Raw genomic sequence first — 15,747 nt, 5'->3', positions numbered from 1 at the left:
TTTATGTAAGTTAGTCTCCTAGTAGATGCTCTATTTGAGCAGGCTCTGGCTTCTTTTTTATTCCCACATGTTCATGAAGCACTAGAAATCAACGTGCAAGTTTTTGGGGGAAGCAAATGCTCTCAAGTGAAAAGCCAGCTTCAATGCTCGATTTACCTCCTAGGTTCCCAATCTTTTAATTTTTGGCCACTGAGTATTTGCAGATCACTGACACATCTAAAAAGATTTTGTTTTTCTTTAATATTATATCCCATATTTTTAAGTTATTTTCAGCAGGAGAGTTGGCTAAAATACATAGTTTGTCATACCACAGGAAACAGAAGTCTTAGGTATCTCTATATCCTTCAGAGCTCTACACCTACCATCCAATGCCTCGCACATTGTATGTGCTCACTAAATGTGGCTGACTTGATGTGAAACATGACATTATAATAAAGAATATTCAAATTGCTAAACCTGAAAATCAGGGAAGTTTTTCATTAAATTGTAGCTTTAGTCAAGATTCTCAATTCAGCATTTAAAAATAACTCTCAGATGAAATATAACTTTATACTATATTATTGTTTGGTCTAGACATAGATTTTATTTGAAATAGGCTTAGATTGGTTACACTTTTTAAAATATATAATGTAAGGCATCACAATCCAAGATTCATATATATACTAAGACTCACTACATTGAGACAGAATTTCATGCTTAAATTGTCAAAAATAAACCAAATCTTTTTTTTTTCAGCTAAGTAGAAAAGAGGGTGAATTTAAAAAATTCTTGAAGAAGTCATTGTGGTTTTTCAGGAATAGCATTTTGGAGTCTTGGCTTTATGTTTTATTTTTTTACTACATGTTCCAAAATGGTCATTGCTAGTATGATTTCCAAAAAGGAGGTGCACCTAATGCAGGGAGTTCTAGGAGATGAGGGAGCAGGAAGGAGGGCAAAAGCAATTTCAGTAAAGAAAGAAGTCTTTCTAATCTTCTCTACCACCAAAGGCTAACTAGATGTAAAAAGAGTATTACTGACAGAAAAGAGAATTTCATGCCAGCCCTCAGCAAGAAAGTTGATGAAGCCACTCCATCAAGCTGGGTCATTCTTAATATGTTAATGCTTTCCTACTTAGAATTGTTTTCTCTTTTTCTATCAACACCAGGACATTATGAAGGCTATGCTGACAAAAGCAGAACAAAAAACAGTGGACAATCCCTCACTGTGCTAACAGGTGGGAGCAGCTGGACCAGAAGAGAAGTAGACTAATTTTTTTAATCATCCTAAAATACAAGCTTTTTAATCATTCAAAGCTGTGAGCCTCCTGGCCCAGAATAAAGGCCAGTACTGATCTAAAGAAATTCAGTGGATAAATGCACACTTAGTGCAGCCATCATTTTAAGCTTTGCTTATAAAAGCTTTTTTTAGATGGCTTCTGCATTCCAAATTCAAGCACTGTAGCTAACCTAATTTGGGCTTTGAGCATCAGCATGAAGACATCTGTACTTCTTAGTAAACCATTATCATTAGCCCTTCATAGATGAAAAGCTACTTTACTTGGAACACTGCCTGTAATTCATTGCCCTTGATGTAAGAACAGGACGATTCTTCTGCACTTCAAATTCCTAGAATATATCTGTTTGCCTTTGGATTCCTAATCTGGAATTTCCTTACCATAAACATGTAAAACATTTATAGCCTACTAATGAGGATAATCTAGGATTAAAATGTCTTCTTTTCAAAATGGTACCCAAATTTGGCATTTCTCTTCCATCTTTCACAATACTAAAAATTCTATATTCAAAATTGATGCAACAAACAAAATAAGAGTACTGTCAAAGAACACACAGTGAAAGTAATAATAATCCTTATAACATGATTCCATAAAATTTCACTTTCAGCTCAAATTGTAAAATAAAATAACCTTACAAAATAAATAATCTCTTTCGTTGTGATTTCTCACAAAACAATACAGCAAGCTTCAATAATAGAGTTTTAACCACAATTTGAAAACACACAGTATGGTTTCACCTAAATATACAGTTAACTGATAAATTTGTACCAATGCCTGGTACAACTGGATTCACAGTTCTCATAAAAATGTTTGTAATCTATTTCAATAGGAATGCTATCAAAGGAAGATATAAAGTGGCAGTCCTCAAACTAGCATATGCATGCCCTGGGGATACGTAACAACTTTTTAAGGGATAAGCAGGCTTAGATAGTTTCAAAAGAATTAATTTTCAGATCATCAACTTCTTAAAAAAGGAGAACACCTCTGGTCAAGGCTTCTCCTAGGATAACGGCCCTTCACCAACTTTACAAATGAGGAGCAAGCTTCCCACCCATCCCGTATCTTATTACAAGTTGTTCCAGGGCATAGAAACCTCCATAGCCCTCCAAACAAAGGCAGTTCAACACACTGTTGCTTTGGCTGAGAAAGTGAATGCGTCTCCTAATTAGGCAACACAGCCTTTTTAAATTGAGATGGTTTCTAATCCTTTGCCTTCTTCAAAATCAAAAACAGACCTAAAGAGTGTTCACATAGTAAATGATTAAAATAATGCTTGGTGAAAGATATCTATGTGATTTAGGGTTATAATTCAGGAGTTTAAAGAACTAGTGAGATTACTATAACACAATTCCCACCATCTTTTTATCTATGTGAACAGCATTTGCACTTATAAAAACAAAACCATCAAACAAACAAAAACCAGACAGAATTGATGCTGAGCCCTGTCTTATCTAACCATAAGTAATTTTCATTCAGGGAAACCTAAAGTAATAGTTTAAACGTCCCATCGTCTCATTAAGAAAATATAATGAATGCATTACTTTTAACAAATATATATAAAAACGCATATTACATACAGTTCATCATTTTTGTACTACTAATAATAGTAATGATAAGTCATTTCAGAAGAACTTTTAAAATCTTTAGAATTGCACTGTCCAATACTACATCCACTTGCCACATGAGGCTAGGAGCACTTGAAACGTGGCTAGTCCAAACTGAAATGTGCTATAAGTGTAAAATGCACACCAATTTCGAAGACTTTGTAAGAAAATGAGAATACAAAATATCTCATTAATAATTTTTATTTTGATTACATGTTCAAATAATACTGTGGACTTACTGGGTTACAATGTATTATTAAAATTAATTTCACTTGTTTCTATTTTTAATGAGATTGCTCAAAAATGTTCAATTATATATGTACTTCATGTTATATTTCTATTGGACAGAACTCTCTTAGAACCTTATGGTCCAATGATACAAAAATTGATTTTAAATGTATATGTTTTTAAATGTATATTGTTTTAAATGTATATGTTTTTGTTGCACAGAAGTATGACAAGGATATCAATACAAGACTCTCAAATGTAAAAGTAACAATAAAATTTTAAAAATCTTTGTCATTAGCTTATCAGCTAATGACATTATCTGATAGATTTGTGTTCACAAAATGTTGTAGTTTTGTTCCCAATTACCTGCCAATTAAGTAGCTGGGAAAAAAATGTTATTTACACTATTTCCTCAGCTAATATTTCCATTCTTTTCCACACTATCCTGGATTTTAGGCTTTCAAAGTCTGCAAACTCAGTCTTACATTTCTCCCCGCATACTTTAAAAGTATCTTGTAACATGTGGATATTTAAAAGTTGTCAGTTATGAAAAGAAAAGTACATTACCTGGATAAGCACACTGTAGCAGAGCTATCGATTTGCCTCCAGGGCCAGCACACAGATCCAGAACCTTTTCCCCATCCCTCAATTCCAGAGCCAGTACTGGGAGAAGAGAGGCAGCATTCAGGAGATAGTATTTTTTTAGGTTTCCAGTTTGGTGTCTTTCTGAAGGCATTCTGTGTGGAGTTCTGCTAAGGTAACATTTCATTGATTTAGGATAGTAGGGTAAAGATCCTTGAAAGAGTGAGTGATAGCCCTTCAAATGTAAATCCTTTTCCAGTTCAAAAGGATAATTGAATCGGTTAAGAAGCACAGCATATTGCCAACATGATGGAGATGTTAGTATATCCCTAGAGAGAAAAAGAAAAACAGAGGGATATTAATATTATACACAGCAATACAATCTTATAGTACTAAGTGAGGGAATGTGGTCCTAGTTTTACACTTTACTTACCTGTGATTTTCAGAGCCAGGAGTAGTATTACAGACTTTTTCTTTTGCCTCAGGCTCCCATATTGCTCAACCCAGTACTGTTATGTTCCTGTCTATATTTAAAACTTCGATATTTTGTTCACCGTGGGTTTTTTTCTTTTGTATCAGTTTTGGTCATTAAAATAGTATTTACCTTGGTTACAAAGTTTTAGGGGCTCTGCACCAAAGAGGAATGCCTCACTTGCCTCAGTCTAGTCCCTCCCTGCAGATTATCTTGCCAAAAAAACATGGCCTGTCTTTAACATACCTCGAAATCCATCAAAATAGATTTTAGTCTATCACTCTTTGCGCAAGGAAGAGTTTTTCTTGGAGACAAAATTTAAAACCTGAGTCTATTAATATTAAAGGGAAAAGTACTATCATTAAAGGGTGTTTAAAGGAATGAGTGTTCAAGTTTTCCTCTGATGAAGATAAAAGTATGGAAAGCTAACTACAGTGAACACTACAGTAACAGTTAATGAGGCCATCAGTGAATCAGATGATACAAAACCAAGGATGGTTTAAAAATCACTCATGGATTGATGGTGCAGGCTTTCCCTGCCCCCACCTCTCCAACAGACTTACCTTCCTCATTTTTTACTTGGTCCAACAGTTAGATCTGTTGACAATCACAAGCTCACATCAACTGACAAATGATACAGCAGAAAATATTTATTTACAAGCCGACCTTTCTAGCTGAGTTATTTGGGAGCCTCATTAACCACAGTCAATTAAGTAAATTCCAGCTGCTACTCACCCTGGTGTGGCCTATGTGAAGAATGGCTGAATTGAAATGTAACACCTGCGACGCTGGATGTGTGCCATGTGAACTTCAGTTGAGGCTAACATGTGAAATTGCTCTTTTCACTGCCTCTTACTATGATGGTGCATCACAGAAGCCCAGTGTTTCAGCTATACCGGAGGATGACAATCTCTTTAAAAACATGCTTCACAAACTTTAGCGTGCATGAAGTGCCTGTAAGAGATGGCTGGGCCCCACCCGGGGCTTCTGTAGGTCTGAGGTAGAGCCTAAGAACTTGCATTTCTAGCAAGTTCTCGGGTGATACTGATGCGCTGATCCCCAGGACCACACTTTGGGAACCAATGCATTACACTGGACCCTAAAAGGAAATCTATGAATGCCACGGTTGTAAACCTTATGTCAGTCCATCCTAATCTTACCCTCCAAACTGGATGAATATCTATCCAGAGTTTTGAGTCATGTAGTAACAGGGAAATAATGCTCAGAAACATAATTTTATTAATACAGACTAAAGTGGCTTGGCTTTAAATCATGTGTCCATCCCTTAGCTAACAAGGGCTAGACACTTTCAATTGGCTTTATATACTTTCAATTGGTTAATATCTGGCAGGGCAAATCTCCATCCTTTTTTCTTTTTTTCTTCACAACTTCCAAAGCTATTTTAGAATGTTTATTGTTTCAGATGAACACGAGAATCAATTGGTCAATTAAAAATATTTTATAAAATATTTGTATAGATAAGTAGATAGATAATAACTTTGACTAGGATTATATTAAATGCACTAAATTTGGGGAGAATTAACATTTTATTGTAGTCACTCTTTCCAACTTTCACCACAATATGTTTCTCCATTTATTCCCATTTCCTTTCAGATCCCTTAGTAAAGATTATTAATCTTGCATATTTCACTTGACCTTACTGTATAAAAGGATTGTTAGTTTAGGAATACTACTGATTATTGTACATTATCCAATATGTTAAATCTTGAAGGATGAGGAGGAATTAGCCACAGGATGAAATGAAAATACAAATTCCAGGGCAAAGGCCATAGCGGCCATAGCACGTGTACAGGCACAAAGGTATGACGGACAGTGCATTTGGGGAATTAAAAGTAGTCTAATGCGGCAGAAGGTTATATGGGTCAAGTATAAGATGATAAAGTTTTAAAATATTACCTTATAAATTTAAAATTCTTATAAATGAGAAGTCATTGAAAGACTCTGGGGGGGGAGCCTTGTTAGATTTAAAAACATGTACTTATGGCAGAGTGAGGCAGGAATCTTCAGAAATTATTCTATCTCATTCTTCAACAACTAGATAAAATAAACCCTTGCTCAGAACAAATAAATTTTCTGATCCCTCTTCACCTACACCCAGCCTACTGAACTACCTGAATTTCCTGGAGCAAGTTTTCTTTAGCCTTTAACAGTCTCAGCATAGACTGTTCCCTCTGCCTAGAATGACCTTTCCTCTCTCACCCCCTTCAGCCAGACTTAGCTCTCCTACTTGCTATTCATGGGGCAGTTTAGGCTTTATCTCCCCAGGGAAGCCTATCTACCACCCAATCCACCCACTCCATCTCACCCTGATAATATTAATAATAATAAAAATTACTGATCAGATGCTTACTATGTGCTTTTTGCATGCTTACCTCATTTCACCATCACAGCAACCGTGAGGGGCAGCTATTATGCTCATTTTAGAGGCCAAGTTAACTGAGGCTTTCAGAGATTTGGCAACTTACCCAAGGTCACATCACTGTTTAAAGAGAAGTCCCTGATTCAAAATCCGCTGGCTTTAAAGCCTAATAGGAGTGTGAGGCCCTGGTACTGTAGCACAAGTGGTATATGACAGGAAGGAGAAGAGAATTTCTACTCCAACCCTCACCTAGTGCCAGTGGCCCCATTCTTCCTGAAGCTTGACATACGCAGCCCTTGGGAACCAGCTGCAACAGGATCAATTCAATGAAGTGACTGCTAAGGCTGCTCGGGCTGGTACTTTCCAGCCCGGAGAAAGCAAAGCTGTGTATTAACGTAGGTCTCAGCACCCACCTGCCAGTAACCTCGTCTTCCCCCAACACACACACACACACCCTCCAGCGCTTGCATTGGTGGGATGCCCTGATGCTGGTGGCTACTCACTTCAAAAGCTCTGATGGATGGGCAAGTAGCCCAGCAGACAGTGGAGGGAGCACATATTAGAAGACTCAAGAAGACACTGGCCAGGCGCCACACTCCAGGTCTCCTCTCAAGATTCATGAGGAGGAGTCTGAAGCTGCGTCACTTAATAAACTTCAAGGCCAGAAGTGCAAGCACACCATCAGTCAGCAGAACGGGGACCTAGAAGATCAGTGACCTGCAAATATTTTGCTAGTACTTCCACTGACACCATTTTGAAAACAACTATGTACCCTCTGGAACATTTTAAGTTGACATCAAAATCTTCACCATATGTTTAAGGATGTAATTTCCAGCATACTGTAAAAATTGACATTTTAAAAGACAAATTATACTACTTTTTAAAATCTATCCAGTGGAACCTAAATACCAGAGTGATTTTGAAACCCAGCACTGTCCATTTAAAAATTCATGGACTGACTCTTCTTGAACAGGTGGAAATTTTACACTGTTCCTTTCCCTTTTATTTACATTTTATTTCCCCATATAACTTTATCCTAATACATTTTTGTGCTTTTAATCTTTATTACCCTATCATATTTCTCTCTCTCTCTCACACACACACACACACACACACACACACACACACACACACACACACACGTGTATATACTAAATTTGTTTTCACTGTAGCCTTAAAGCTCTGTTTTATGGTAAATTCTGCATTGGTCACCAATAAAATTACTAGTACAAAATTGATCAAAATAACTTATAGATTTGATAATCTATAAATAATTTGATAATTAAACATAAAAATTCATAGGAAATTTTTTTTTTTTCTTTTTGCGGTACGCGGGCCTCTCACTGTTGTGGCCTCTCCCGTTGCGGAGCAACAGGCTCCGGACGCGCAGGCTCAGCGGCCATGGCTCACGGGCTCAGCCGCTCCACGGCATGTGGGATCTTCCCGGACCGGGGCACGAACCCGTGTCCCCTGCATCAGCAGGTGCACTCTCAACCACTGCCCCATAGGAAACCCCATAGGAAATGAATCTCTTAATGAAATGAGCTTTTTCTCCCTCATACATCCAGCAATGAATACTACCTAGTGCTATAATGATCAGGGTTCAACATCAATTCCTATTTTGAGTTTCTAGAAGGGGTGAGAAAAACCTTCACTTAAATAAGTAGGTGAGAATTAAATATATTTTGTTAAAACAATGTCTCCGTTTTGTTATAATTCTTTCTGAGTTATGATCTCAAATCACTAAATGACATATCTTCAAAAATATTAATAATCTGTTGGCTGACAAATCAATTGTAGGTCCTTTACTTATGCTGAAAGCAAAACTTGGAGACCATCTGACCTGTCAAAGAATTTGGTAGTCCTTCATCATTTACAATTATAGTCCAATAGTCTCTGGCAGGGGGAGTTCTGACACCCTGGAGGAATGCAGTGTGGAAGAGTCAGGATGGTGAAAGTGTGACCCTTCTTGTAAAGTGGGACAAAGACAATGTAGAAGGGCAGGTTAGTAAAGGGGAATAAGTACCCCCTCAAGCAACAGGGGAGCGGAGTAATCTCCTGAAAAAGCATACATGAATGCCGAGGATCTGGAAGTTGATTGCTATAACATGCCTGTGCTCACACATCCCTTGAAAATTGCACAATATATTATTTGGACAATGTTTGTTATATGATAACATGATTTTCAACTTTGCTGTGATTTTCTTTTCTCTTACTATTCTATACTCCATTCTACCTTCCTAACTAATGATACGGATAAAATATTATCTTATCTACACATCACTAAGCACAACTGCTTAGTTCTGTATAAATGCACAGATTACAGAACCCACTAAACATTCACAGTTAAAATACAGAAATCCCTCTTGTTTTATTGCTATTATTACCCACTAGAGGGCGCTCATTCAATCATTTTAAAAGTCTGGTTTAGAAATCAAGAGAAAATCAACTCATGGAAGTGCATCAAGGTATGTTTTCATGCCATTTTATTTCTATTCTTCAGAGTGGCTAATAATGAGCTGATTGCCTCCTACTCTTTCTTGACATTGTTTCCTCCTTGTTTCTCATGGAAGGGCAATCTATGTCCGTATTTGTTAGCCACAGTACCTCAGATTGGAAGTCCTGAGTGGAGGTTTGTGTTTGGTGGAGACAACAAAAGGCTGAAAAGACTGCACACAAGGAGTCCCTTATGTCCCTATATCAGGAGACATGTGCATACACTCCCAAGACTGGGACTCCAGACCCTTCACAGCAGCACACTTGGTAGAGGAAAAGGCACAGACTTTCAAGGCACAGGCTTGGACTGGCCATAAACTGAGACACCTGGAAATTTTTCTAATCTCTGACTCTAAAAGGGGCTAAAAGTTACTACTACACAAGGTGTGCACAGATTAAGGTTGAAAATGTGTGTAAAGCCAAATAAGGGTCAAAATAGAAATCTAGATACTAGTTCATTTCTGTTTTCCTCAACCAGCCCACTCCACCCCCACCCCCCTTCATTCTGGTAATGCAATCTGGTTATATAATATTTTTTACTGCTATATGTGACCTCTGGGTTAATGAAGAGAATGTTTATATATATATATATATATATATATATATATATTTACAGACAGGCCAGACTTAACTATGGCTTTTTTTTTTTTGCCTTCCACAAAGTGCACACAAAATTTCCAAAGTTCATGAAGATTTACAATTAATCCTCCCCTCATATATATTTGAGGGCAGACTATATATAATCCTCTTTGTATTCCCAATGCTTAGCACAATGCCTGGTATATAAACACTGCCTAAGTTGTGAATACATACGTAGACCACTTGCACAAGTCTTAAGATACTGGTTCTTCAAGACCCTCCCATGTCAGGGAAGAAACAAGTCAGTAAATTATGACAATACAACCTTGAACAAATTACAACAGCTGTATCATCAAAATGCAATGGAAACACAAAGGGCAGAACTAATTTTGCCAACTGCATATGGGACAGCTTGATGAAGAATAATAGTAATAAAAATAATTCTCAGATGTACTGAGGGCTTACAATATTCTAAACACTTCGTTTTTATATGTAAATTCATTTTCTCTTTCCAAATAATTATATGAAATAGATACTATTTTTCCCACTTTACAGACAAGGGTAGTGAGGCACAGACATGTTAAAGAATTCTCCTAGGTCACAAGCTACAAGATGCACAGGTGGGATCTGAACTCCCACTTTAACCACTGTACAGAGGGAAAAAGGAGAGCGTCATTCCTGGCCCGAAAAGACGACGGAGCCTGTCTAGTCATGATAAGACATTTAGTCCAAATATAATACTGCAGACAGTGGGGGAGCAGAGGAGGCTAGTATCCCAGGAGTGACATGTTGCAATACGGCAGCGTTGAGAAGCAGCATGACAGAGTGGGTAAGAGAAACTCCCAGGGCTTTTCCAAATGTGAGCTGCGTATCACTGGGCAAGTTACTTAACCTCTGCATGCCTCAGCTTTCCTATCTATAAAATGGAAATAATAATAACTACCTTGAAGGGTTGTACAGGATTATGTTATCATCTGTAAAGTGATTAGAACGCTGTCTGGCATATAGTGTCATAGAAGTGGATGCTAAACTAAGCAAACAAACAAATACTAAAGGGGAGAGACTATGGAAAAGGGCTGTTGCAATGTCAGGTAAGAAACAATGAAGGCCTGACTAAATAGTAACAGTGATGATAAAAAGGAGATCCAAATTAAGAAACTTCTCAGGTAAAAGCAAAAGCACTTGGTGGGCATTTAGATTTTGACGGGGGCAGGGTAGTGGTGTGTGGTGGTAGTACAGAGTTAGGGAGACCCCAAGACCACCCTTACTTCTGACACCAACTATTAAGTTCGGGTTCCCCAAGACCACTCTCAGGTTGATTATTAGCTAAAAGCGATTTTATTAGCTATATTATAAGCTATAACTCACTGTTACACTCATGGTTATGGTTACAGCTTATTACAGTTAAAATCACGCAAGGTAAGAGATGCAGGATGCAGAGTGTAGGACAGTTCAAAGCATGAAGCTTCCAGTTGTCCTCTTCAGTGGAATCATGGACAAGGATAACCTTTCCCCGTAACGATGTGTGACAATATGCACAGGAGTACTGCCAACCAGGGAGTCCTGGTGTCTAGATTTTACTGGGGCTCAGTAACACAAACCTGACTGACTACCCACTCAGCTGACCTTCAGTCTCCAGCCCCTCCGGAGGTTGGAGGCAGGAGCCCTAGCTGATACGGTGGCCCAGAGCCCCCACCTCACATCACGTTGTTACACTCCCCCATGTTGCCCAAGCTCCCAGACTTTTAGGCAGAGCATTCCAACAGCTTAGAGATCACCTCCAAGGAGCTGAGGGCAAATGTCAGACCTATCTCTGAATAAGGTTCATTCTTCACTAAAAGGTAGTAAAAGTGTGGAGGAGGAAAAAGGAAACTGATTGATAGTGATGCCTTCAACTGAGATAGAATATGCAAGCAGCAAATGGCAACATAGGTTTGGTAAGGGAAAATAATAATCTGCTTTTGAGTTTGCCTGGTACGAAACTAAGTAAAGTTATCAGAAAACACTTAAGCTTAGCAAGGGCTGCGTCACTTGAGATGACAGCACACTGAGGGAAGTTCAGAGTCATGCCATGAATGGGCTCACCTTAAGGAGAACATGTAGGTAACAAGTAGGGCAAAAATTGAATCCGGGTAAACTCGCAACTTCAAAGGGCTGCTAAGAGTGTGATGGCAAGAAGTTTTTACAAAACGATAAAATTAAAATAAACACTAAACCTACCCCACTACTACAGAAAACTAAAACTACTGAGTAAATTATTAGCTTTCTAGATAGCACAAAAATGCACTCACTTTTCCCTGGAAGTACATAGACTCTGCAAGCACAAGACTACGTCTTGCAAATAAATAGTTAAAAAACAAAAGTATTTCTGTTCTTATTTCTCCATGCCATCCTCCATGCTCAGACTACTTTCTAAGCTGAGAAAGCCTTTATTCTGCCTATGGCAAATTTAGCACATGTTTATGCAAAACTTAAATTACCATGAAAACCCAACAAAAAGGTAGATGAAGCAGAAGGCATGGCTAATTAAATAGACTGCTCATTTTGTTTAGGGTCAAATAATAATTTATAAATCTGTCTGAGCATAGTAAATAGAAAAATAACTCATTACAGGGTCTGAGTAGCCAGATAAAGTCTGAGACAATAGACCTCTTGAAATTTTTTTTTTTAAATCATCCATTTATGCCTAATTACATCCCAGGTATGAGAGGCATATAGAATAGGGGTTAGCCGTGGGAGTTCATGAACGAGAGAGCCTGGGCACAAATCCCAGTTCTGCCACTTACTAGCTGAGTGAACTTGGGCAAATTACTTAAAGTCTGTGCAGTTCCCTCAGGTGAAAAGTGGGAAACAAACTTCAGAGGTTTGTTCTAAGGGTCAAAAAAAGTCAGTATTGCCTGGCACATAATAAGCATTCCATAGGTGTGTGGTTATTTGGCTATTCTATTTGAGTAACTCTGCATACTGAAAACCTCATGAATTAATTACACGCTTCACTATTCATTCCTTTCTTCTCTGTGAAAGAAGACACCCATTTAAAAATCTAGTTTTGAAATAAAACTACAACTATAAACTACATTTTCACGTTACAGTATTTACAAGTTCCTAAAACAGTTTGTCTAAAGTTATTTCAGAACCACTTCATACTTTATTAAATCACCAAGACCTGGCTTCTCCTCAGGTCTCTGCTGGCACCATCAGGCTTTGTTAGGTAAGACTAGGTACTCCTGCCTATTTCTATTGGGATATTTATGGAATTAGCAGTTTATATAGTTTTAATCATGCGCCTCCTCCTCCATGAACAGACTGTCTGAAAACTAGTCCTGGGGACTGTCTTGCTCTTTGCTCTTTGTATTTCACAGTGTATGGTATACTGTATCAGGCATTCAGTGTAAAGAACCCATAGAGCAACATACTGACCAAACACAAAACTCACTAAACATACAAATCAAACTTCTCTCACATCTAGGCATTAAATATTTCTCATTTCTGTTTTCTATAATACATTTAAATCATTTGTGTGTGTGTGTGTGTGTGTGTGTGTGTGTGTGTGTGTGTGTGTGTGTGCGCGCGCGCGCACAGGCATGTGTGTTCAAAACACAGCCAGCTATAGATATGGGGAAGAAATGTGATTACCAAATAAAGTGACTTCAGCTGAGATAAAGCAGTGTTGGCTTTAAAGACTTGTTGCATTATCTCCTGAATTCCAGAAACTAGTTAAATATCCTCAAAATTTTTCTTCCAGATTTTTCTGTTACAGTCTAATTAATTTTGTCAAACTGGAGGGCAGTCCTGTTTCAAAGATCAAAGCAATTTCTTAAGGCAAGGGCATACCAACTTTTGCTTATAACAAAATTATCACTACGAAGTTTTCTTTCTACCCTTTCCATTTTCCCATGAGGCAATCTATTTCTTCCTCCTTCTCCCTTCTGAAGCCTCAGCAGGAAATGAAACCAGGTTTAGATTCCTTTATCTTTTATCTTCACCCCTCCCCCAGATGGGTTTATTTCTTGTTCTATCATAAAGCATCAAGAGATGAATTATACTAACCTTACTGTATGCCAGGCATCTCCAAGTTCTCTGGAATATTCCTTTTCAAAATGATCCAATACAACTTTGCAAATCTGTTTTGCAACCTTCCTCTCTGATTTTGCTTTCAGCTATGATGATAAGAAAAGGTTGCTGACACACTCTGATGTTACCAATTTACTGAACTTCAACATTATCAGTACAGTCTTTTTTCTTAAGATAACAACACTTTTTTCCCCCTGATAATTACTAGTTCTTACAACAGGAGTTGTACCTCACACATAACAAAACTGTATTGATTATCTACTTATGAAAAAAAGTTTTCTCCAAATGATTATTGCTCAAATGTAAAGCAAAGGGTAAAGCAGAATTGCGGTGTTAACACAAGAATGTGTGTCAAAGGAACAAAATTAATTTAAATAAGCCACTCTATATGTTAACATTAGGGGAACTGGGTGAAATGGGCACAGGAAGTCTTTATTATCTTTGCAATTTTTTTGGAAATGTAAAATTATTCCAAAATAAAATGTATTTAGGAGAAAAGTCACTCTAGTTTCCTGTGGAAACGTCCTTGCAGTTCTATTTCATTTACTAATCCAAGAAAAGTTTACCTATGTAACAGATATCCTTTAAGCTCCCAGGACAGTACAGAGTCTCAGCCCTCCAAGAGTTGCATTGTGCTCAAAGCTGAAAGGAGTGGATATTAAAGTCTGCAGGCGGGACTGCAGACAGGTTATTTGAGGCGGATGTGAGTCTTGGGAGAAAACGACAGAGAACGCTCACGAACAAGCGTCAAAACACTCGGCATTATTCTAGAGCTTTGGAATGAAGCCAGAGAAACCCAGAGATCACCAAGTTCCCACATCCCAGCCCCCTCCCTCGCCACGCCGTCGGTCGATAAAGTTTCTGGTTCAGTCACAGGCACCCGGCTGGATCCCAGCCCTCACCCGGGTCAACATCATTCCGTCAGTAGAGGTCAAACAAGAAGTCAAGACCACCGGGCACCTTAAGCTTGCAGGGAACCAACAGCTCTGCCTGTCTCCCGAGTCTCGCCGGAATTCTCTCCCGTCCCTCACTTTTCCGGTTCAACTTCTCGCGAGATTCTGCTTTGCCTGAGTTATCGAAATCTCGCCCAAAACCCTAGGTCCCGCGAGAGGCAAGCGCAAAGTTACTTCTGCCGGTGGCTGAAGCAGGCGGTGCTTACCTGCTCCGGGGGCGTGGCTGGAGCCCGTGGGCGGAGCCTTGGGCAGCCTGTCTTCAGAAAGTCGCGCCTCACGCTGAACAGTCTCTCAGTGCTGTGTGCTTGAGGCTCAGTAAAAGGATGGAAGTGTTTGTCACTATTAGGTACGTTGTATGATCGTTGTTCTGAGATGTTCCCAGAGGCGAAGCTAGTTACTGTTAATCTACCAAATCCGAAGACCCCCGTTATCCCAGATATTCAGGACTCAAGATAAAGAACGGATATGATGAAAAAGATATTGTCACGCATTTCCTAGAAATGGCCCATTGGGATAATATCTCTCTTTTAATGGGGAGGGTTAAAGGATTAAATTGATTGAAATACACAGGTAAAGCGTCTAGCATAGAGACTAGGGAATAGTAAATGCCCAAATGTTAGCTGCTACTGTGTATTATTTTCACTATCTTGATCTTCGTGATTATCATCAAGTTCTGATACCAGATGCCTGACGACCAAAATGACCTTACACCCTACACCCTAAAAAATGACCCTCCTCACCCACCTTTACTAGGGGAAGTGTTACTGGTTCTCAGGAAAGCAGTCCCTAATATTTAATGCCCATCATAATTTTGAGACCCTTGATGCTCCAAATATCAGTATAGTGTATAATATAGGTGCAAATCTTAGGACCATGTAAAAAGATAAATTTCATTACCCCAAATGTGATTTGAAGCTTAATATATTTATTTATTTAAACAGGTTACCCAATAATCTAAAAATGAATTTAGATTTGGTGCAAAAGAAAATATAGTACTAAGGAGTGAGATGATTAAATGCAGTACTTTGTTGAAAGTTTAAGGAAAAGTCATTAGTCTACCTTTTAGCCTCAGAGATTTTATATACTTTATTTTTTTCTGTACTCAT

The 15,747-nt window shown here is 38.3% G+C and overlaps 1 protein-coding gene across 4 annotated transcripts in view; it reads right to left on the bottom strand.

The window, feature by feature from the left end:
- NSUN3 (NOP2/Sun RNA methyltransferase 3) overlaps nt 1-14,713 on the bottom strand; it is a 52,330-nt gene extending 37,617 nt beyond the window's left edge. For 3 of the 4 annotated variants that reach the window (XR_003432104.1, XM_027102838.1, XM_027102841.1), the window contains exons 1-3: nt 14,591-14,713; nt 13,665-13,774; nt 3,673-4,016 (exon numbers count right to left, since the gene is read on the bottom strand). Coding sequence is in view for 3 of the 4 variants with exons in the window: in XM_027102838.1 (XP_026958639.1) it covers nt 3,673-4,016; nt 13,665-13,774; nt 14,591-14,605 (469 nt within the window). In the remaining variant the exon portion in view is untranslated. The remainder of the gene's footprint in view (nt 1-3,672; nt 4,017-13,664; nt 13,775-14,590) is intronic. The other variant, XM_027102848.1, reaches the window with a different exon arrangement.
- Nucleotides 14,714-15,747: the final 1,034 nt, after the last annotated feature.

Source organism: Aethalodelphis obliquidens, unplaced genomic scaffold, assembly GCF_003676395.1.
Source record: "Aethalodelphis obliquidens isolate GAN/ISIS:26980383/991018 unplaced genomic scaffold, ASM367639v1 scaffold1, whole genome shotgun sequence".
NCBI lineage: Eukaryota > Metazoa > Chordata > Mammalia > Artiodactyla > Delphinidae > Aethalodelphis > Aethalodelphis obliquidens.
The sequence above is the reverse complement of the archived record's forward strand: the minus strand, read 5'-3'. Positions and strand labels throughout refer to the sequence as shown.